Genomic DNA, 22,697 nt, shown 5'->3' on the forward strand with positions numbered 1-22,697 from the left:
ACAAAGACAATGGTGGAGTGGTGGCCTCGTCCTGCGAGGCCACCTTAACAATTGCAAAAGTGTTTTCTAATGATCAATTATAGCTTTTAAAATTATAATCTTGGATTAGCTAAACACAACGTGCCATTGGAAACCGGAGTGATGGTTGCTGATTGTCACGTTCTGACCATAGTTCTTATGTGTTTTGCTTGTTGTGGTCAGGACGGGAGCTGGGTGGGCATTCTATGTTGTGTGTCTTGTTTGTCCGTTTCTATGTTTGGCCTAATATGGTTCTCAATCAGAGGCAGATGTTTTGTGTTGTCTCTGATTGGGAATCATATATAGGTGGCTTGTTTTGTGTTGGGGATTGTGGGTGGTTGTTTCCTGTCTCTGTGTTTTCTCTGCACCAGCTAGGACTGTATCGGTTTGCCACATTTTGTTATTTTGTATTTGTTAAGTGTTCACGTTTATCATTCTGTATTAAACATGTTGAACACGAGCTACGCTGCGTCTTGGTCCGATCCCTGCTATAGGCTGCCGTTACACTGATAATGGGCCTCTGTACGCCTATGTAGATATTGAATAAAAAAATCAGCCGTTTCCAGCTACGATAGTCATTTACAACATCAACAATGTCTACACTGTATTTCTGATCAATTTTATGTCATTTTAATGGACAAAAAAAATGCTTTTCTTTCAAAAACAAGGACATTTCTAAGTGACCCCAAACTTTTGAACGGTAGTGTATATATATTTTTGTGTAATTTTTTTTATTGTTTGACATAAAATGGGGCGGCAGGTAGCCTAGTGGTTAGAGCATTGGACTAGTAACCGAAAAGTTGCACGATCGAATCCCCGAGCTGACAAGGTAAAAATCTGTCTTTCTGCCCCTGAACAAGGCAGTTAACCCACTGTTCCTAAGCAGTCATTGAAAATATGAATTTGTTCTTAACTGACTTGCCTAGTTAAATAAAGGTAAAATAAAAAAAATCATGTAAATACACCATGCAAATCAGCTCCAAGTGATTTTAATTTTGGAAATCTGTTCCAAACTATTCCCATGCATAATAAATAGATATACACTGAGTAAATCAAACATTGGGAAAACCTTCCTACTATTGAGTTGCACAATGTTGACTCCAATGCTTTCGAACAGTTGTGTCAAGTTTACTTGGTGTCCTTTACATTTTACATATTTCAGTTGAACATTTCTCTATATTTCTTTGTCATTGAGGACTTCTTTCATTATGCTCTACTTGTGACTTATTTGTGCGCAACTTCATGGAATTACTTGATTTACTGTTGTAGCAGAGAAGTGTGCCAGGAATGATGTGTGGGTCAGTGACGGCACGCGCCCCTCACTCATTAGAATATCAATGCACGAACGACAAGCAGTGGTGGCCCTTCCCCTCTAAATCTCTCTCTCACACCAGCTCACACACACACACTTTCGCGTGAAGCACTTTTTTTTCAAGTGGTGCTGCTTGATAGAAAGTTTTGTTCTCAATAATTAGGAGACTTCAACATCTCTTCGCACTTTAAAACCCATGAATAATGAGTCTACTCTGCGTAAAACGGCAGTGCACTCAGCAGGCTACCCATATTGTTAAGACTTGATTGGTTGGATATTTTATAGTAATATTTTAAATTGACTGTAGTCCAATATCCAATAGTAATTGTTTGGGTTATTAGAGTTAATTTTAATAATACAGGAAAGACATATGATCTGAAAGTGGTCAAAGATCTTAAAGTGCGTGGTGTAAAGTAGCCTAGTCCTATAACTAAACTACTTCTAGATAGCACCTTTTTTTTCTAAACGTGTATAGGCTATAATGGCAATAAGCACGACAGATGCTGGAAACACCCCTGTTGATGCCCCCTAAATCAATATGCATTAAGAAAGTTGTGTGCAGTTGGGAAGGACAGTTTGAGAAAACAATAGTGTGTGGGGGACACCGCACGGTAGATCATGTGCCATTGATTACCATACAGCTGTTCACACAAAGGCAAAAACTCTAGCCTGCTGCAGGGTCCAGAGAGAGTGCCCCTCCCCCGTCTCAACCTCAACAATAGACCCCCGAATATCCCCGAAGCGCGCAATGAAAGGTCTCATCCATAACCTGCCCGCACGCGTCTGAGCAATTACAATTTTGTGACTGAAGAAAGGGCGGATCATGCTATTCTTCCCTACTTCCTTCAGATCGATATTTACCACACATTAATTAATACTGAACAATGAATTGATACTGAACAATATATGTTCTTATGCCAAACTTTTGTGAAAACAACTTATTTGGAACAGAATTGAAAGGACTAAGATTAGGTGATATCGAATAGTAGCCTAGGTTATAGCCACTCATAACCCAAATGTTTATTATCATGTGATGCTGTCTAACACTTAATTTACCATCATTGTGCCGGTAGGCTAAAGTGCTTAAATTAACAACTTTTTTTCTGTTACATGTTTCCAGTAGGTATAGATACTGTAGAGCTGTTAGGCTGTGAAGCCTATTCATTATACTGGTTGAAAATCGTATGCTTTTGTAGGCCTATATTATTATTTGTCTGATTGAAGTTGAATAATTAAATATGTAGTTTTCGATGCTTGTGTCACACATTTCCTAGCTCGACTCCAAAATCGTGGACATTTGGCTAGTTAGTTGTATTTATGTTTTATTTGTTTATTTAACCTTTATTTAACTAGGCAAGTCACATTCTACATTCTTATTTACAATGATCGCCTATCAAAAGGCAAAAGGCAAAAGGCCTCCTGTGGGGACCGGGCTGGGATTAAAAAATAAAAACAATAATATAAATATATGACAAAACACACATCACGACAAGAGACACAACACAACACTACACAAAGAGAGACCTAAGACAACAACATAGGAAGGCAGAAACAAATGACAACACAGCATGGTAGCAAAACAGCATAACAACATGGTAGCAGCACAAAACATGGTACAAACATTATTGGGCACAGACAACAGCACAAAGAGCAAGAAGGTAGAGACAACAATACATCACACAAAGCAGCCACAACTGTCAGTAAGAGTGTCCATGATTGAGTCTTTGAATGAAGAGATTGAAATAAAACTGTCCCGTTTGAGTGTTTGTCGCAGCTTGTTGCAGCTGTATAACTGTATAAAATGTGTATTGTGCCAATCACACTTCCAATATGATTATGCTCTAAGTATAGGCCTTATGTTATTTTTGCTGATAAATTTAATCAGCACCAAATCCACACACATGATCCGACGCGTCGTGGTTGTCCCTTGGGTCTTACCGTGCCCCGCCTCCTGACGCGTGACAGGGCGCATCAGGGGTATAAAATTCATTCACTCTCATTAACCACCAGAACCAAAACAAGTGAAGACCAGCACATAGGGAAGAGCGAGGACTGCTATACCTTTTCATACTAATTGTATGGTGTGACTGCAAGGATTTTTTTCTATCCGGGTTTTTGGGAATACGCGCCTGTCACATTTCTATTGGACACAACAAATGCAAACACCTGCGAATTGTTGTATAGCTACCAACCAAACACCTGGCGGAAATGGCCTCGCTACCTCTTAGATGTGTCTTTGCTTTGGCTGTAGTGCAAGTGGTAAGTACGAAGTGTAACCTAACAATAAGGAACCATTCAATATTGCCGTGCTTTATGCACAGCATATCTCTAATGTCCAATTCGCTCTTCTCTTGACAGGTATCATCTTCTGGTGTGTTCGAGTTGAAAGTCCATTCGTTCAACACTGCTCAGCGCATATGCAGAAGGCATAGGGACTGTCACATATTTTTCAGAATTTGTCTCAAACACTCAGAGGATGTCATCCATGCGGAGCCACCATGCACTTTTGGAACAGGACACACCAACGTCATCCGCGCAGATCAGACCTCAATTTCCAGCAGCGCTCCTATTAGAATACCGTTCCATTTTAAGTGGCCGGTAAATAATATTATATTCATAAATACTAATGTTAGACAAGGAAATATAAATGTTATGTTACTCTATCATTCTTGCATAAACGTTTTAATCCAGGATTTACCTCTTACAGGGAACATTTTCGCTGATCATTGAAGCATGGAACGCAGAAATCCCTACAGAATACACAGGTAAGGTGTTGTTGCAGTAGGCTTATTATAGCATTTTTTTAAACAGCCTACCTGTTACTTAAAAAAAATTCTGTATGCCAATATGCTACTACAATACTATTTTTTCCCTTATTTTTTCAGACAACCAAAACAACCTGGTCAGTCGCTTGGCTACCAGAAGAAGACTGGCCATAGGCGAGGACTGGTCTCAAGACGTCCACTTCGGAGAGCAGAGCGAGCTGCGCTACTCCTATCACGCATTCTGTGACGAGTACTACTTTGGCGACAGCTGCGCCGAATACTGCAGACCCCGCGACGACACTCTGGGCCACTACACCTGTGACGTGGAGGGGAACAAACAATGTCTGGAGGGCTGGAAGGGCAACTACTGTTCTGATCGTAAGTTCAATCTACTTGGTTAACGTCAATGACTTTAGGCTACATTACTGTCCAGACTCAGATTCTGTCAATCAGGTTGTCTCAGTCTGCACTGTATAGGCCTATTGGAAATAGACTGCACAGTGCACACAATGATTCATTGATAAATGAGGCAAATGCTATTTTTTGCATTCTCCTTAGTGAAAACAATTAATGCTCTTTGAAGGTGTCACAAGGGCAGTATATAGACCTGAATGATTGGTGGCAATAATTTGTACATACAGGCCTACACATAATTACACCAACAATTAAGCATGTGCAACACATTTTAATTGTACATTTTATGAAAATGTTTGTGCCAAGTTAATTCTAAAGTAAGATTACTCTTCTGCCTCAAGGATTTCAATTTAATCCCATAACCAGCCACTCTACTATTTTAGACAGGCATAATTGCATGAGCCTTAAGTATCTACTTTTATCTCAGAAAGCCTCCTGTTGTGTTGCTTTATAGACTTTATAGTAAGGAAGGCTTGTGGAGTTCGATCTGCCCTTTGTTCCCCTATAACAAAGGGAGAAAGAAACATGACTCACCAGGGACACATGTTGGAGATGCTGTGTGTGTGGCAGAGGGCGAAAAGAAGGTCCTGGCTTCTGTTCCTACGGTGGAGTGCTCACCAGCTGCTTGGTTTAATACTTAACAAACAGTTGGGAGGGCCGGCAGTGGGGGGGGCTCAGACAGAGTTGGGGGGGGCATGCGTGCCTGCCCAATCTGCCCATTCATTGTAATCACACCCTCTCCCCCCTCCTCCCACCAGCCATCTGTTCGGCAGACTGCAGCGCGAGGCATGGCTACTGTGAGGCCCCTGGGGACTGCAAGTGCAGAATGGGTTGGCAGGGGCCCTCGTGCAACGAGTGTGTGCGCTACCCGGGCTGCCTCCATGGCACCTGCGTCCAGCCATGGCAGTGTGACTGCAAGGAGGGCTGGGGCGGCCTCTTCTGCGACCAGGACCTCAACTACTGCACCAACCATCGGCCATGTGCCAACGGTGCCACCTGTACCAACACAGGCCAGGGAAGCTACACCTGTATCTGCCGCCCGGGCTACGGTGGCACCAACTGTGAGCTGGAGACCAACGAGTGCGACAGCAACCCCTGCAAGAACGGAGGCAGCTGCAATGTGAGTAATATTACAGCTTACAGGGGTAGTAGGGGGTAGTTAAATATTGGCTCAGATTTTGGGGTGTTAATTAAACAATATTTTTTGAGTTATTTTGGCATTCCATGTTATTGTTTTTTTCCTTAATTGTCCATTTGAAGGTAAAATGTTAATGTGCCCAAGGTACAAACGCAGTGTAACATAACACAGTAAAACATGTTTAAATTAGACACAATGTCAGAAACATGATCAGTAATCATGGTTCATCTATGGATTGTAAAAAGCCAAAGCTCAGTCAAGGTGTCTGTCTAATGACAATTCTCTCGACATTATCAAAAATACTCCAATGACAATCATCTCTCTCTTTAGGACCTGGAGAATGACTACTCGTGCACCTGCCCCCAGGGCTTCTATGGGAAGAACTGTGAGATCATCGCCATGACATGTGCCGATGGGCCCTGTTTCAATGGAGGCACCTGCATGGAGATGCTGACGGGGGGCTATACTTGCCGTTGCCCTCCCACCTACACTGGCTCCAACTGCGAGAAGAAACTGGACCGTTGCAGCAACAGCCCCTGTCTGAATGGTGAGTGACTGCAGTGGATCAAGCTCAAATTGAAGTTTATAGTTTATTTCCAAGTAGTTGGAATTCTTTGTTGGAGCACTCTCACATATAGTACAGTACATAGACATGTACAGTAAAAATAAAATAAAATATGTTTTCAGTCATACAGTATGTTGAAGTCGGATGTTTACATGCACCTTAGCCAAATACAATAAACTCAGTTTTTCACAATTCCTGACATTTAATCTGAGTAAAATTTCCTGTCTTAGGTCAGTTAGGAGCACCACTTTATTTTAAGAATGTAAATGTCAGAATAATAATAGAGAATAATTTATTTCAGCTTTTATTTATTTCATCACATTCCTAGTGGGTCAGAAGTTTACATACACTCAATTAGTATTTGGTAGCATTGCCTTTTACATTTTTTTTTAACTTGGGTCAAATGTTTTGGGCAGCCTTCCACAAGCTTCCCACAATAAGTTGGGTGAATTTTGGCCTATTCCTCCTGACAGAGCTGGTGTAACTGAGTCAGGTTTGTAGGCCTCCTTGCTCGCACACGCTTTTTCAGTTCTGCCCACACATTTTCTATAAGACTGAGGTCAGGGCTTTGATGGCCACTCCAATACCTTGACTTTGATGTCCTTAAGCCATTTTGCCACAACTTTGTAAGTATGCTTGGTGTCATTGTCCATTTGGAAGACCGATTTGCATGGGTAATTTTCCTGCCTCATGATGCCATCTATTTTGAAGTGCACCAGTCCCTCCTGCAGCAAAGCACCCGCACAACATGATGCTGCCACCCCCATGCTTCACGGTTGGGATGGTGTTCAACGGCTTGCAAGCGTCCCCCTTTTTCCTCCGAACATAACGATGGTCATTATGGCCAAACGGTTCTATTTTTGTTTCATCAGACCAGAGGACATTTCTCCAAAAAGTACAATCTTTGTCCCCATGTGCAGTTGTAAACCGTAGTCTGGCTTTTATGGCGGTTTTGGAGCAGCGGCTTCTTCCTTGCTGAGCAGCCTTTCAAGTTATGCTGATATAGGACTCGTTTTACTGTGGATATAGATACTTTTGTACCTGTTTCCTCCAGCATCTTCACAAGGTCCTTTGCGGCTGTTCTGAGATTGATTTGAACTTTTCCCACCACAGTACGTTCATCTCTAGGAGACAGAACGCGTCTCCTTCTTGAGCGGTTTGATGACTGCGTGGTTCCATGGTGTTTATACTTGCACACTATTGTTTGTACAGATGAACGTGGTACCTTCAGGCATTTGGAATTTTCTCGCAAGGATGAAGCAGACTTGTGGAGGTCTACAATGTTTTTTCTGAGGTCTTTGCTGATTTCTTTTGATTTTCCCATGATGTCAAGCAAAGAAACACTGAGTTTGAAGGTAGGCCTTGAAATACATCCACAGGTACCCCTCCAATTGACTCAAATGATTGTCAATGAGCCTATCAGAAGCTTCTAAAGCCATGACATAATTCTCTGGAATTTTCAAAGCTGTTTAAAGGCACAGTCAACTTAGTGTATGTAAACTTCTGACCAACGAATTGTGAAATAATCTAAACAAGTCTAAACAATTGTTGGAAAAATTACTTGTCATGCACAAAGTAGATGTCCTAACCGACTTGTCAAAACTATAGTTTGTTTACAAGAAATTTGTGGAGTGGTTGAAACACTTAGGTTGGAGTCATTAAAACTTGTTTAAGTAAACTTCCAAAAGTAGGAGAAAAACAGCAGCCAGGTTGCTTGGTTTAAAAGGAGGATTGTACTCTGGTTTAAGCTATTCTTGAACCTGGTAGTGGAGGTCTTGATACTCCTGTAACCCGCCCAGATGGTAGCTGGGAGAATAGTGCACTCGCAGGGTGGCTGGGGTCTTTTGGGCCCTAGTAAGGGATCTGTCTGCATTGATGTACTCGCTGAGGGTAGTGCCAATGATTCTTTCTACAGTGTGTGCTACCCTCTGAAAACGTTTGCAGTCTTGTGCATTGGTGTTACCATACCACACATTGATGGATCCAGTCAGGATGCTCTCTACTGAGTGCCTGTACTCATGCTAAACTTCTTCAGTAGCCTCAGAAAATAGAGCCGCTGCTGTACCATTCTGATCACAGCGTTTGTTGGCTGGCCATATCAGATCGAATGAGATGGTTATGCCAAGGCATTTGAAACGGTCCACCAGCTCCCCAAAAAAGTGGAAACAGGTGAAAGTGGATGGAGAGGATCTTGCCTTAGTTCTGGCAACACCTAGTGGTTGAAGTACGCACCTGCACTTGCTTGAAGTACTTGATAATGAAGTACTTCACTTGGCTGATAGAACAATGAATTAATACATGTTTTCAGGGTATATCAATTCATGATGTCATGAAGTGCCAACAGTGTGTGATCCCATGTATCACATCTTGCGCTACTTCAGAATGTGGTAGGCTGCAGTGTACTAATTGGCGCCGTGTGAAATGTTGTCTTCTAGGTGGTGAGTGTCTAGACCTGGGTCAAAGCGTGCTGTGCCGCTGCCACTCTGGCTTTACCGGCGCCAACTGCCAGTTCAACATCGACGACTGTGCTTCAGCGCCGTGCCAGAACGCTGGCACCTGCCAGGACGGTGTGGACGACTACACCTGCTCATGCACACTGGGCTACGCCGGCAAGAACTGTAGCCTGCGCTCAGATGCCTGCGGCCGCGGTGCCAGCGCCCAGCCCTGCCAGAATGGCGGCACCTGCTTCACCCACTTCACGGGGCCCGTGTGCCAGTGCCCGCCGGGTTTCATGGGACCCAGCTGCGAGTTCACGCTGCAGCCCAGCTTCCATCCTGCCCCCCGACTGACCAATAAACCTTCCTCCACCGCCCTCACAGCCTCCTGCGTCCTGGCGTTACTCGCCCTTGGCCTGGCGACGGGCATTGTGGTGCTGCGGCGGCGCCGGCTGAGTGGCAGGAAGCAGCTGAACGACACGGCGGTGTTCAACGACCTGAAGACGGGGATCAACCGCTTCCCCAGCGAGAGAGAGGCTTTCATGGCTGCTAGTGGCCTGTTCAAGATCAGCAACAGCGACCCGCGCCTCAGCATGGCATCACTTGCATCGCTTAGACCCACAGACGACAGGACGGGCCGGGGACTTGGGGGGGAGCGCCACTCATTCTCCCCTGGACAGGACTACCTCTGGAGGGGGGACAGCGGGGCTGGGCTGAGATGAGCCACTGGCCTGGACCCAAGATGGACAGAAAAAGGAGACTGAACAGCCAAACACCTGGGGAGGGAGAGACGAAAACTGTGAGGAAGAACAAGGGATCGTTAGCACTTATTTTTCTCTCTTTTTGAAATGTTAAGTGAATGAAGAAAAAGACAAACTGCTTGAATGGTTAGAAATTATTCCCCTCATTCTGAAAATGTTTGTTACACATTTTGACAACAAAGAAAAAATATGTTGGAAAACAACCTTGTGTCATGAAGAACAGTAAATGACCTCTTGAAGTATGGGAACTTTAGGAAATCTCCTCAGAGAAAGGTCTTCCATGTCAAATAACCCAAAGAGATGACTACCAATACCACATAACTACATACGATGGACACTGACCTATCATTGCACTTCCTCCAACACAGTGATATTGACCAAATGACTCTGGAAGAACCATTTAAACCAAATACAGGCAGACCTGATTCTCTGACCTGTACCTTTTTGGAAGACAATAGACTGTTATCAATGACCTTCAAGGAGATGAATATATTTGCTGTATTGACTTTTCCCACTGTTTTTGTTTGTTAGCTCATTTCACCAGAACTCTGATATTAGCAATTCCAAAAGATAAAACATATATATTTTTCATTTTAAAATTAACTATTATTTTGTCAACATACCATTTCCTAAGAAGAAACTATCAGTCGTTATACCATCATTTTATTTATGTTATTTATTAAACTCAGCAAAAAAAGAAACGTCCCTTTTTCAGGACCTTGTCTTTCAAAGATAATTAGTAAAAATCCAAATAACTTCACAGCTCTTCATTGTAAAGGGTTTAAACACTGTTTCCCATGCCTGTTCAATGAACCATAAACAATTAATGAACATACACCTGTGGAACGGTCGTTATGACGCTTACAGAAGGTAGGCAATTAAGGTCACAGTTATGAAAACTTAGGACACTAAAGAGGCCTTTCTACTGACTCTGGAAAAACAGCAAAAGAAAGATGCCCAGGGTCCCTGCTCATCTGCGTGAACATGCCTTAGACGTGCTGCAAGGAGGCATGAGGACTGCAGATGTGGCCAGGGCAATAAATTGCAATGTCCTTACTGTGAGACGCCTAAGACAGCGCTACAGGGAGACAGGACGGCCAGCTGATCGTCCTCGCAGTGGCATACCACGTGTAACAACACCTGCGCAGGGTTGGTACATCCGAACATCACACCTGCTGGACGGTTACAGGATGGCAACAACAACTGCCAGAATTACACCAGGAATGCACAATCCCTCCATCAGTGCTCAGACTGTGCAATAGACAGAGAGGCAGGTATGAGGGCTTGTAGGCCTGTTGTAAGGCAGGTCCTCACCAGACATCACCGGCAACAATGTCGCCTGTAGGCACAAACCCACCTTGGGCACGTCTGGGACCTGTTGGTTCGGAGGGTGAGGGCTAGGGCGATTTCCCCCCAGAAATGTCCGGGAACTTGCAGGTGCCTTGGAAGAATGGGGTAACATCTCACAGCAAGAACGGGCAAATCTGGTGCAGTCCATGAGGAGGAGATGCACTGCAGTACTAAATGCAGCTGGTGGCCACACCAGATACTGACTGTTACTTTTGATTTTGACCCCCCCCCCCTTTGTTCAGGGCCACATTGTTCCATTTCTGTTAGTCATATGTCTGTGGAACTTGTTCAGTTTGTCTCAGTTGTTGAATCTTATGTTCATACAAATATTTACACGTTAAGTTTGCTGACAATAAACACAGTTGACAGTGAGAGGACGTTTCTTTTTTTTGCTGAGTTTATATGTAAAATGTTTTCCTTTTGTCACAAATTCAGAGATATATTTATGTGCTCCTAAATAAACAACTTGTTCTACATCTTTGTTATTCTGTGTATTCTAAATACACCAGGAATATTCCGGGGAAATTATTTATGACCTGAAATCAATGAACATGTGACTTTGATACACGGATCATGAGTATTGCTGTTTCTGAAGAACAGCCAGTGTAATGTTCATGCCAAAGTTAGTTTGTCAGGCATTTGCTAAAAAAAAAAAGTTTTTTGTTTGTGTTGAATAAAAACTACAAAATCTTCAGCTTTTGTCACCTATCGATTGAGTATCAACATACAGCATGTTGGCCCTATGATAGACAAAGGTATAAATGTCATTCAATTCAAATGTTTACATATGCATATTTGGCTGGGTTTGAAAATAAGCCTATAATGAGGGGTTTTTGTAAAACGATTGGTATAAAATGTGAAGTAACCTGCCATTGCATAATGTACGCAAGGTAGGCCTACCCAATTAGCAAAATTATTCGAACGCTTGCTCAAACACATGTTTCTATAATATATATATATATTTACCAGAATCTGTCCCAATTTCTGTCTGTGTTGGTTTACCAACCTACAATGTTTCGGTCACTTTTTACTATGCGCTTTTTTCCGGTGCGCTTCCGCAGGAAAAAGGTGAAACTAGAATCCGAAGACTGTTTTAGGTTTGCTACATTGAATGTTGTCGAATCCACAATGACATTCTCGCTTCAACCCACACAGTGTTTCAAGCTCCCATTTGCTTGGGAACCATTCAGACCAGACATGGCAGCCGACAGGGTCGGACGGATGCGAGCAGATGAAGTCCACTCATCAGATTTGGAAACGTGTCGAGAACACGGAGTCAACCTTCAGAAGAGACAAGCTCGAGTGACTGTGAAATACAACAGAAAGGAGCTACAGAGACGACTAGACGTGGAGAAATGGATCGATGACTGCTTGGATGAGCTGTACTTGAGCAAAGTGAGTGCCGTCATAGCCTATGGATCATAATAATGGTCACCACACAAAGTGTCATGTAAGCGCTCAGGCAATAGGTTTCAGACTGTTAAGAGATTTTGGGTATCATGGCAAGTTAACTTTCTAATCAGGCAATATTATCTGAAAGTTTCCCATCCTTTAAGAATGAGAACTTTGCTCTTTCACCTTTGCCTAAATCAATAGAATTTGATTTAAAAAAATAGTTCACTTTATGTTTAAAAACAAGGCTTTGAGTTGGATATTCATATAAAAAGGGCTGGGTTTGTGCTCTGTAAAGACACACTGTACATAACACATGGATCTCAACATTAAACTTGTACTTTTCGCAGCACTGAGGGTATTACAGGGCTTTATAACCCATGTCTAACAGGCAGACAAATGAACACTCCTCTGGGACACAAACAATGTAGAATAACTACTATAGTATATTCCAACACAATAACTTGCACTTGAAATTACAGAGGCATTTCTAAACCAGCTGTTCTGCGTAGTCCTTAACAGGACTAAGCAGACTTGCACATTGTTGTGGGTGTGGTATATGAGATGTATATACAAGGTGTATACAATATGTATGTTATGAGAGGGCACAGTGTCCATAAAAGGACTGGAGAAGATGCAAGGTGCACTGTGGACTAAGGCTCTGTCCAAAATGCCACCCTATTCCCTATAGTTCACTACTTTTGACCAGGGATCTATGGGTAGTGCACTAGGGAATAACGTGCCATGTCAGATGTAGCTTAAGTCTTGAGCCACCACTGTCCACCACTGTAGCAGCCGCCTCCTGACAGAGACACATGTATACATGGTGGCTGGGGGATGCTAACTCACTGCCTTACATGGCCACTTGGAAAAAGGGAAAGGAACAGAAATGGAACTTCATCCCTCATTCCCTCCCTTACAGAGAGGGTATGAGGGATGAAGGATGAGAAACAGGAAGAGAACGTACAGAGGATGGGGTTAATACTCCTTGAGGTAGGGTAAACATACTGCAGCTGGCCATGTGACATCACTAGCCAGATGTTCTGCTCTGATGTTTTGGGTTTGGGGATACAGGTGTCCTAGTGGCAGGGAGCCTAGCGGTAAAGAGCGTTGGGCCAGTAACCAAAAAGTTGCTGGTTCAAATTCCTAAGCCAACTAGGTGAAGCATCTGTCAATGTGCCCTTGAGGAAGGCACTTAACCCTAATTGCTCCTGTAAGTCGCTCTGGGTAAAAGTGTCTGATAAATTATTAAAATGTCAAAATATAACATTCTGCTCCGTGTTCTTGTCTGCATCTGAAATGTCACCCTATTCCTTATGTAGTGCACTACTTTTGACCAGAGCTCTATGGTCAAAGTTATGTACTATATAGGGAATAGGCTGCAATTTTGGACACACATCTTGTAACAATACTGCACCTTGTAACAATAACCTTGTAACCTTGTAACAATACTGCAAGCTTCCTGCCATCCTTGACCTACAGTACCAGTCAAAAGTTTGGAACACACCTACTCATTTAAGGGTTTTGTAACGATGTGCACTGAGAGTCAGGAAGCAAGTTCAGGTGCTTTAATAAATAAACACACCATAATATAAAAAAAGAACCACGAACAACACACAGAAATTACACAGGAACAGAAACAATCACATCTGGGGAAGGAACCAAAGGGAGTGACATATGTAGGGCAGGTAATCAAGAAGGTGATGGAGTCCAGGTGAGTCTGATGACGTTCAGGTACACGTAATGATGGTGACAGGTGTGCGCCATAACGAGCAGCCTGATGACCTAGAGGCCGGAGAGGGAGCACACGTGACAGGTTTTTCTTTATTTTTTACTATTTTCTACATTGTAGAATAATAATGAAGACATCAAAACTATGAAATAACACATATGGAATCATGTAGTAATCCAAAAAGTGTTAAACAAATCAAAATATATTTTAGATTTTAGATTCTTCTAAGTAGACACCCTTTGCATTGATGACAGCTTACTTTTTATTTTATTTTGTATTTTTTTAACTTTAGTTTTAGTATTTTTTTTTTAGTACGTTCTATTTTCTTAACTGTATTGTTGGTTAAGGACTTGTAAGTAAGCATTTCACGGTAAGGTCTACACCTGTTGTATTTGGCGCATTTGACAAATAAACTTTGATTTGATTTGATTTTAGTACACTACTAGTGTAAAGCAGGACATTCAACCCTTTAGGGCCACAAGTGCACCTTGTTGGCCCATGCCTGATCTCACCTAAGCATTAGATCAGATAAACAATAATGTCAGCAACTATCATTTTAGGATATGCCCTTAACAGAGAATTTTTATGGATTTTATGACTGTGAAATCCAGCCACCCAGAAGTCGAACTGGTACCAGGCCGGCAATTCAGAGCAGTTGTGTGGAGAGGAGGCTGATCTTCAACTGGTCTGGAACAACAGAGTTCTGTTCTGTCTGGCTAGGCCACTGATACAGTTTGGAGAGTTGGATACATGGACATTGCTACTATTACTTTTCTACTCTGATAATATACAGTATACATGTGTGTGCGTTTTTAATATACAGTTGAAGTCAGAAGTTTACATACACCTTAGCCAAATACATTAAAACTCAGATTTTCACAATTCCTGACATTTAATCCAAGTAAAAATTCCCTGTTTTAGGTCAGTTAGGATCGCCACTTTATTTTAAGAATGTGAAATGTCAGAATAATAGTAGAGAGAATGATTTATTTAAACTTTTATTTCTTTCATCACATTCCCAGTGGGTCAGAAGTTTACATACACTCAATTATTATTTGGTAGCACTGCCTTTAAATTGTTTAACTTGAGTCAAATGTTTCGGGTAGCCTTCCACAAGCTTCCCACAATAAGTTGTGTGAATTTTGGCCCATTCTTCCTGACAGGGCTGGTGTAACTGAGTCAGGTTTGTAGGCCTCCTTGCTCGCACACGCTTTTGACATTCTCCACAAATTTTCTGATAGGATTGAGTCAGGGCTTTGTGATGGCCACTCCAATACCTTGACTTGTTGTCCTTAAGCCATTTTGCCATAACTTTGGAAGTTTGCTTGGTCATTGTCCATTTGAAAGACCCATTTGTGACCAAGCTTTGACTTCCTGACTGATGTCGTGAGATGTTGCTTCAATATATCCACATAATTTTCCTGCCATCTATTTTGTGAAGTGCACCAGTCCCTCCTGCAGCAAAGCACCCCCACAACATGATGCTGCACCCCGTGCTTCACGGTTGGGATGGTTTCTTTGGCTTGCAATCCCTCCCCCCCTTTCCTCCGAACATAACGATGGTCATTATGGCCAAACAGTTCTATTTTTGTTTCATCAGACCAGAGGACTTTGCCCCATGTGCAGTTGCAAACCGTGTGTGTGTGTTGTTATGGCGGTTTTGGAGCAGTGGCTTCTTCCTTACTGAGCGGCCTTTCAGGTTATGTCGATATAGGACTCGTTTTTACTGTGGATATAGATACTTTGTACCTGTTTCCTCCAGCATCTTCAACAGGTCCTTTGCTTTTGTTCTGGATTGATTCGCACTTTTCGCAAAGTGCGTTCTCTCTAGTAGATAGAACGCGCTCCTTCCTGAGCGTATGACGGCTGCGTGGTCCCATTGTTTATACTTGCGTACTATTGTTTGTACAGATGAACGTGGTACCTTCAGGCGTTTGGAAATTTCTCGCAAGGATGAAGCAGACTTGTGGAAGTCTACAATTTATTTTCTGAGGTCTTGGCTGATTCTTTTGATTTTCCCATGATGTCAGCAAGAAACACTGATTTGAAGGTAGGCCTTGAAATACGTCCACAGTACACCTCCAATTGACTCAAATGATGTCAATGAGCCTATCAGAAGCTTCTAAAGCCATGACATCATTTTCTGGAATTTTCCAAGCTGTTTAAAGGCACAGTCAACTTAGTGTATGTAAACTTTGACCCACTGGAATTGTGATACAATGATTATAAGTGAAATAATCTGTCCTTAAACAATTTTGGGAAGAATTACTCGTGTCATGCTCAAGTAGATGTCCTAACCGACTTGTCAAAACTATAGTTTGTTAACAAGAAATTTGTGAGTGGTTGAAAAACGAGTTTTTAATGACTCAACCTAGTGTATGTAAACTTCCGACTTGTGTTTTGCAGGAGGATGACATGCCAGATGAGGTAAACATTGATCATCTGTTAGACCTGGCTAGCGATGAGGAGCGAGTGAAAAGTTAAAGGTAGGCCCGCCCCACCCAAATTTTTCTGATCATAGACTGAGACCAACCAGACTTTGACAGATAATTTTACTGCTGGAATTTTTTGATACTAGGAATGATCTCTCTTTAAACTCTGTTCACCATCAGGAGATCCTTCAGACATGCAGCAACACACAGAGGTATTGTTTTACCCTAATGTTTTATGATATGGAATAATCATGATATTAAGTCATACCTTTTTATTTAGTCTTTCTACATACAAACACCACACAACCACACACACACACACACACACACACACACACACACACACACCACACACACACACACACACACACACACACACACACACCCACACACACACACACACACAAACCACACACACACACAACCACACACACACACACACACACACTGTATGCCTCGATAGGAGGCAGCAGTGTCTGACACCTCCTTCCACTGTCACTCCACATGCCTTACAATGACCGTCTGTCCTAGCCTTCTCTCTCTCTCTTCCCTATTTCTTCTCTTCTCTTTTTCCCCCTGTTCCCTGCTGTAACAAAGGACCTATTTGGACACTGGCCTGCTCAGGCCCAAACACGCATGCGCATGCACCAGAGCATGTGAGCACAGTTGAGCTGTTGGAAATCCCGCTCATCACTCATGGAGTGGTGCTTCTGGCGCTCCTTGTCCTTTCCTACCGCTCAGCTAAAAACCGCTCCACACTCACAGGGAGAAAAAAAAAATCACAATTGAACCAACACCCATCTATTTGTGTGACTACCTGGACCTACCAATTGGTTTTTAAAGTATTGAAACCAAACCAAATGGATTTGAATGAAAAGTATGTGAATAAATATGATAACTGAATGTAAGAAGCGAACATAGTTTCAAATAGGCTACATGTCATATTAAACAGCATATAAACACTAAATAGGTCAGGAGCCAGACAGCGAGCCTAAGAAGGAATGAAGATGAATTATTTAGGCTATATTATTTCAATTTTTTCAAGGCTATAGCCTACAAAGAAATAGATTGTGAAGCATTTGCAAGTGCGACACAATAGGCTGGTAAGGACATAAAACCCTCAGCATTTTGTTGTATTAAATCATTATAGTCTATAAATTATGTATATAGGATGTGACTTAAATACAAATTAAATGAAAAATGCCTTATTAGTGCCTTAGAATCTTTTTTAAATTAGTTTTTAGAGACACGAGTTAGGCCAGTCTGTGGCTTCAGGCTCATGCGATGGTCGCTGGAGAGCCGGCCAGCAGCAGAGAATATCCTCTCCACACTTGCAGAACCACTGGGGATGCTAAACACTCCTTTGGCCACTTTTGCCAGGTTGGGCAGAGAGGCAGAGTTGTTTTTTTGTTGTTTTTCTATAGGTAGGCCTAAAAGTTTTTAGGCAAAATAACCCAATCAAAACTGAAAGCTCCTTGAAAGTAGGGTAAGGGTTAGGGTATACCAGGCCTAATGGGCCAAAATCAATTATGGCCAATTATATAGATAATAGAACAAAAATGAATTAAACGTTTAAGAGATCAGAGTTTTGTTTATAAATACTTTGCTACAATGACACACCTAGTTATCTATCCACCTCGTTCCTTTCTTTTAGCATGTAAGTTCTTAGTAAGTACACAATCATGCTTTTGGGATACGTGTCTTTTCAGATTCCACAATGATTCTTTAGCTGTGGACACTACATCACTGTACTCCCTCTCTTGCTCTTGGTCCTCCTTTTTGTAAGTCACCTTGATTTAGCACATGCATTTGTAGTCTACGACAAGCAAACTACAAATACATGCTGGGGCGGGCATGCCCTGAGCTCATGAAGTGAGTGCTAATGGAGCAAAATTGGAGCAGGCGAGAAGGCCGATGCTCCAGCCTTTGGGAATCTCGCTCCCCACCCCAGTCAAATTGGGCTCGCTCCAACTCCGCTCCGATCTCATACTCTGGCATGCACACACACACGCTTCCACAACACCGCTTTCCAAACACACGCTTCTAACACACACACACACACACACACACACACACACACACACACACACACACACACACACACACACACAACACACACACACACACACACACACACACACACCACACACACAACACAACACACACACACACACACACACACACACACACACACACTACAGAGCACACCATGGTGAATCCAGGTGGTCTAGAGACCAAACCTAGAGTGGCTGGGGTTGAGACTTCTCTATTTTCCGTCTCCCACTCTAATTCCTATCTATGTATTATCTATACTGAAGAAAAATATAAATGCAACGTGCAACAATTTCAAAGATTTTACTGAGTTACAGTTCATATGAGGAAATCAGTCAATTGAAATACATTTATTAGGCCCTAATCTATGGATTTCACATGACCTGGAATACAGATATCAGGAATACAGCATCTGGGCCAAAAAAACGTCACAGTATTTCTGTGCATTCAAATTGCCATCAATAAAATGCAATTGTGTTCATTGTCCGTAGCTTATGCCTGCCCATACCATAACACCAACGCCACCATGGGGCACTCTGTTCACAACGTTGACATCAGAAAACCGCTTGCCCACACAACGCCATACACGTGATCTGCGGTTGTGAGGCCAGTTGGACATACTGCCAAATTCTCTAAAACAACGTTGGAAGTGGGTTATGGCAGATAAATTAACATGACTATTTCTGGCAACAGCTCTGGTGGACATTCCTGCAGTCAGCATGCCAATTGCACACTTCATCAAAACTTGAGACATCTGTGGCATTTTAGAGTGGCCTTTTATTGTCCCCAGCACAAGGTGCAACTGTGTAATGGTAATGCTTTTTAATCAGCTGCTTGATATGCCACACCTGTCAGGTGGATGGATTATCTTGGCAAAGGAGAAATGCTCACTAACAGGGATGTAAACAAATTTGTGCACAGTATTTGAGAGAAATAAGCTTTTTGTGCATATGGATAATTTCTGGGATCTTTTATTTCATCTCATGAAAATGGGACCAAAACTTTACAAGTTGCATTTGTATTTTTGTTCAGTGTATCAGAACTCAGGATAATACCCAGATGCAGACAGCTGGAGTCACAGATGTTTATTGACCCGAACAGGGGGCAGGCAAAAAACAGGTCAAAGGCAGACAGAGGTCCGTAATCCAGGGCAGACTCAATAAGGTACAGAACAGTAAGCAGACTCGGGGTTTATGACAGGCAGAGGTTTGTAAACGGGTCAACGTCACGCAGGTACAGAACGGCAGGCAGGCTCAGGATCAGTGCAGGCAGAATGGTCAGAACCAGGGAAACAGAACCTGAGAAAGCAGGGAGATGGGAAACACACTGGTATGACCTGACAAGATGAACTGGCAACAGACAAACAGAGAACACATGTATAAATACACTGGGGATAATGAGGAAGATAGGCGACACCTGGAGGGGGGTGGAGACAAGCACAAAGACAGGTGAAACAGATCAAGGTGTGACACAGTGTATGTATCTAATGTGAAAGGGAAAAATACAAAACATTACTTATCACAGGAGGTTGGTGGCACCTTAATTGGGCAGGACAGGCTCGTGGTAATGGCTGGAGTGGAATAGGTGGAATGGTATCAAATACCATTTATTTGGGCTGCAATCTGAGGTGCAGTTAACTCTAATGAACGTATCCTCTGCAGCAGAGGTAACTCTGGGTCTTCCTTTCCTGTGGCGGTCCTCATGAGTGCCAGTTTCATCACAGCGCTTGATGATTTTTGTGACTGCACTTAAAGAAACGTTTAAAGTTCTTCAAATTTTCCGGATTGGCTGACCTTCATGTCTCTTTGCTTATTTGAGCTGTTCTTGCCATAATATGGACTTTTACCAAATAGGGCTATCTTCTGTATACCACAACACAACACAACTGATTGGCTCAAACGCATTAAGAAGGAAAGAAATTCCACAAATTAACTTTTCTTTTTCTTTTCTTTTTACCCCCTTTTTCTCTCCAAATTTGTGGTATCCAATTGTTAGTAATTACTATCTTGTCTCATCGCTACAACTCCCGTACGGGCTCGGGAGAGAGCAAGGTCGAAATCCATGCGTCCTCTGAAACACAACCCAACCAAGCCGCACTGCTTCTTAACACAGCGCGCATCCAACCCGGAAGCCAGCCGCACCAATGTGTAAGAGGAAACACCGTGCACCTGGCGACCTTGGTTAGCGTGCACTGCGCCCAGCCCGCCACAGGAGTTGCTGGTGCGCGATGGGACAAGGATATCCCTACCGGCCAAACCCTCCCTAACCCAGACGACGCTAGGCCAATTGTGCGTCGCCCCACGGACCTCCAGGTCGCTGCCGGCTGCGACAGAGCCTGGGCGCGAACCCAGAATCTCGGATGGCACAGCTAGCGCTGCGATGCAGTGCCCTAGCCCTCTGCGCCACCCGGGAGGCCCACAAATTTACTTTTAACAAGGCACACCTGTTAATTGAAATGCATTCCAGGTGATTACCTCATAAAGCTGGTTGAAAGAATGCCAAGTGTGTAAAGCTGTCATCAAGGCAAATGGTGGCTACTTTAAAGAATCTAAAATATATTTTGATTTGTTTAACACTTTTTTGGTTACTACACGATTCTATATGGATTCTTTCATAGTTTTGATGTCTTTACTATTATTCTACAATGTAGAAAATAGTAAAAATAAAGAAAAACCCTTGAATGAGTAGGTGTGTCCAAACTTTTGACTGGTACTGTACGTGATGCTACTATATGTCCCTCCGTGCCAGGCCTTCATCGGAGAGCTGTTGGTCAAGCTGGAGGGCCTTCACAAGCAGGAGGAGCTGGCTACCGAGGGCATCGAACACCCCTCCCACTACAACCACGCCCAGCACCGCCATGAGCCCTACCACTTTAACAGACCCAACTGGCCCCGAACCCACACCCACCAGACCCCCTGAGCTCACCAAACCACTGACATATGACCTCTGACTAGGGTCTTACTAAAACTCTGAAAATGTTCCCAAAATTCCCACGTTTTCCATAAATTCCGGTTGGAGAATTTCTGGAATCAGGAAGGAATAAGCAGGGACCAAATAACCAAGTATTCCCGGGAATCCTACAATCGGGATTTCTAGAAAACCTGGGAATTTTGGGAATGTTTCTGTAAATTTGTTTCCCAGTCATCCCATTTCATCCCAGTCATCTTGGCAGTGATGGCCCCCTACCAGTTTGCCCTCTTGTTTGTACTGCCAACTTTATTTTTGAGTGAATTTAAATGAATTAAATGAATTCATCATATTAAAATGGAGGTAAATAAAACATATGTCAATCACTATAGGGCCTGTATTGTCGTTGTTGTTGTCATTCACAAAGATGTTGTAGATAGGCTGCTTAGACAAGGTTTTAAAAGAACAGCATGTCTAGCCTGGTCCCAGGTCCTGAATTCAGTAGCATTGCTGATCTTGGATATTGTTTTGCCATTTAGATCATAATGAAGAAGATTAAATAGAGAGAGGGACTTAATCCTAGATCAGCACTCTTACTCTGGGACGCTTTATGAATATGGGCCTGGAGATCTGTATGTGCTGTAGGCAACTCCTCTTTCTATGGTTGTCATATGCACTGTTCTAGGCAGTTTATCTTTGGCTCTAGTTCAAAAAGAGGCGACAGTGTTACTACTCTGGGCTTGCATGTGACGTAGCCTACAGTACGTCCGTCCTTCTTTTGTACATGCTTGTCTGCATGACATGCCAGGGCTGGGTCAGGCATGTAATCTTTTAAGGGGGAATATCTATGGAGATAGCCGCCAAAAGGTTGAACGTACTTATTGTCAGGATCGTAAGAAAAGCCACGTGTGAAACATTAAACGTAAACATGATTTAAAAAAATCTTTGAACAGATAATCACCATGTTACGATTACGGACTAACATTTTAGGCTTGAGCAAATCTTGTGTTGCAATTCTGACGTACCTTAATACCTTTTCAGAGTTTTATCAGTTTAATCTCACCAACAAAAAATAACGTACGCGGAACGGTCTGTGAGGAATGCTACTCAACAAGCATAACACAGTATATAAAAAAAACAGAAGTCAGGGAAACCGGAAAGAGGTATTCTGCACGTATTCAAGTTAAAAGTCTCCATTCTCTATTACTCCTCAGTTGAGTTTACTTCACATTTAAGTAGCTAATGCAATGGATTTGTTTGCCAGCGCAGGTCTAGATAGCACTAGCTGTATTATACCTACAACAGTGAAGTTTCAGTCTGTTAGGTGTATCTCTACAGCATGTGCATATCTCTGAGTGACGTGGACATCCCCATGCATGCACTTAATCCAAATATGACTAATTCAATATTGCACCATCCATTCT

At 42.7% G+C, this 22,697-nt stretch overlaps 2 protein-coding genes across 2 annotated transcripts; both read left to right on the forward strand.

The window, feature by feature from the left end:
- The first annotated feature begins 3,331 nt into the window (after positions 1-3,331).
- LOC111981771 (delta-like protein B) lies at positions 3,332-11,232 on the forward strand. Its single transcript, XM_024013203.2, has 7 exons — positions 3,332-3,589; positions 3,689-3,928; positions 4,038-4,095; positions 4,216-4,473; positions 5,268-5,629; positions 5,978-6,194; positions 8,648-11,232. Exons 1-7 carry the CDS (start codon positions 3,539-3,541, stop codon positions 9,367-9,369), a joined length of 1,908 nt encoding a protein of 635 aa, XP_023868971.1. The 5' UTR covers positions 3,332-3,538; the 3' UTR covers positions 9,370-11,232.
- Positions 11,233-11,812: 580 nt separating this feature from the next.
- On the forward strand, positions 11,813-21,662 carry LOC111979963 (protein phosphatase 1 regulatory subunit 14A). Its single transcript, XM_070449729.1, has 5 exons — positions 11,813-12,153; positions 16,289-16,361; positions 16,495-16,526; positions 16,912-16,970; positions 21,081-21,662. Exons 1-5 carry the CDS (start codon positions 11,887-11,889, stop codon positions 21,283-21,285), a joined length of 636 nt encoding a protein of 211 aa, XP_070305830.1. The 5' UTR covers positions 11,813-11,886; the 3' UTR covers positions 21,286-21,662.
- Positions 21,663-22,697: the final 1,035 nt, after the last annotated feature.

The sequence above is a fragment of the Salvelinus sp. IW2-2015 genome, linkage group LG20, assembly GCF_002910315.2.
Source record: "Salvelinus sp. IW2-2015 linkage group LG20, ASM291031v2, whole genome shotgun sequence".
Lineage (NCBI taxonomy): Eukaryota > Metazoa > Chordata > Actinopteri > Salmoniformes > Salmonidae > Salvelinus > Salvelinus sp. IW2-2015.

Excerpts from the sequence above, each read along its gene's own strand:
- LOC111981771 (XM_024013203.2), top strand. The coding sequence starts at position 3,539 with ATGGCCTCGCTACCTCTTAGATGTGTCTTTGCTTTGGCTGTAGTGCAA. Across the intron at positions 3,590-3,688 it reads CTTTGGCTGTAGTGCAAGTG|GTATCATCTTCTGGTGTGTT; the intron begins GTAAGTACGAAG and ends TTCTCTTGACAG. Across the intron at positions 6,195-8,647 it reads CAACAGCCCCTGTCTGAATG|GTGGTGAGTGTCTAGACCTG; the intron begins GTGAGTGACTGC and ends GTTGTCTTCTAG.
- LOC111979963 (XM_070449729.1), top strand. The coding sequence starts at position 11,887 with ATGACATTCTCGCTTCAACCCACACAGTGTTTCAAGCTCCCATTTGCT. Across the intron at positions 12,154-16,288 it reads ATGAGCTGTACTTGAGCAAA|GAGGATGACATGCCAGATGA; the intron begins GTGAGTGCCGTC and ends TGTGTTTTGCAG. Across the intron at positions 16,362-16,494 it reads CGATGAGGAGCGAGTGAAAA|GAGATCCTTCAGACATGCAG; the intron begins GTTAAAGGTAGG and ends GTTCACCATCAG.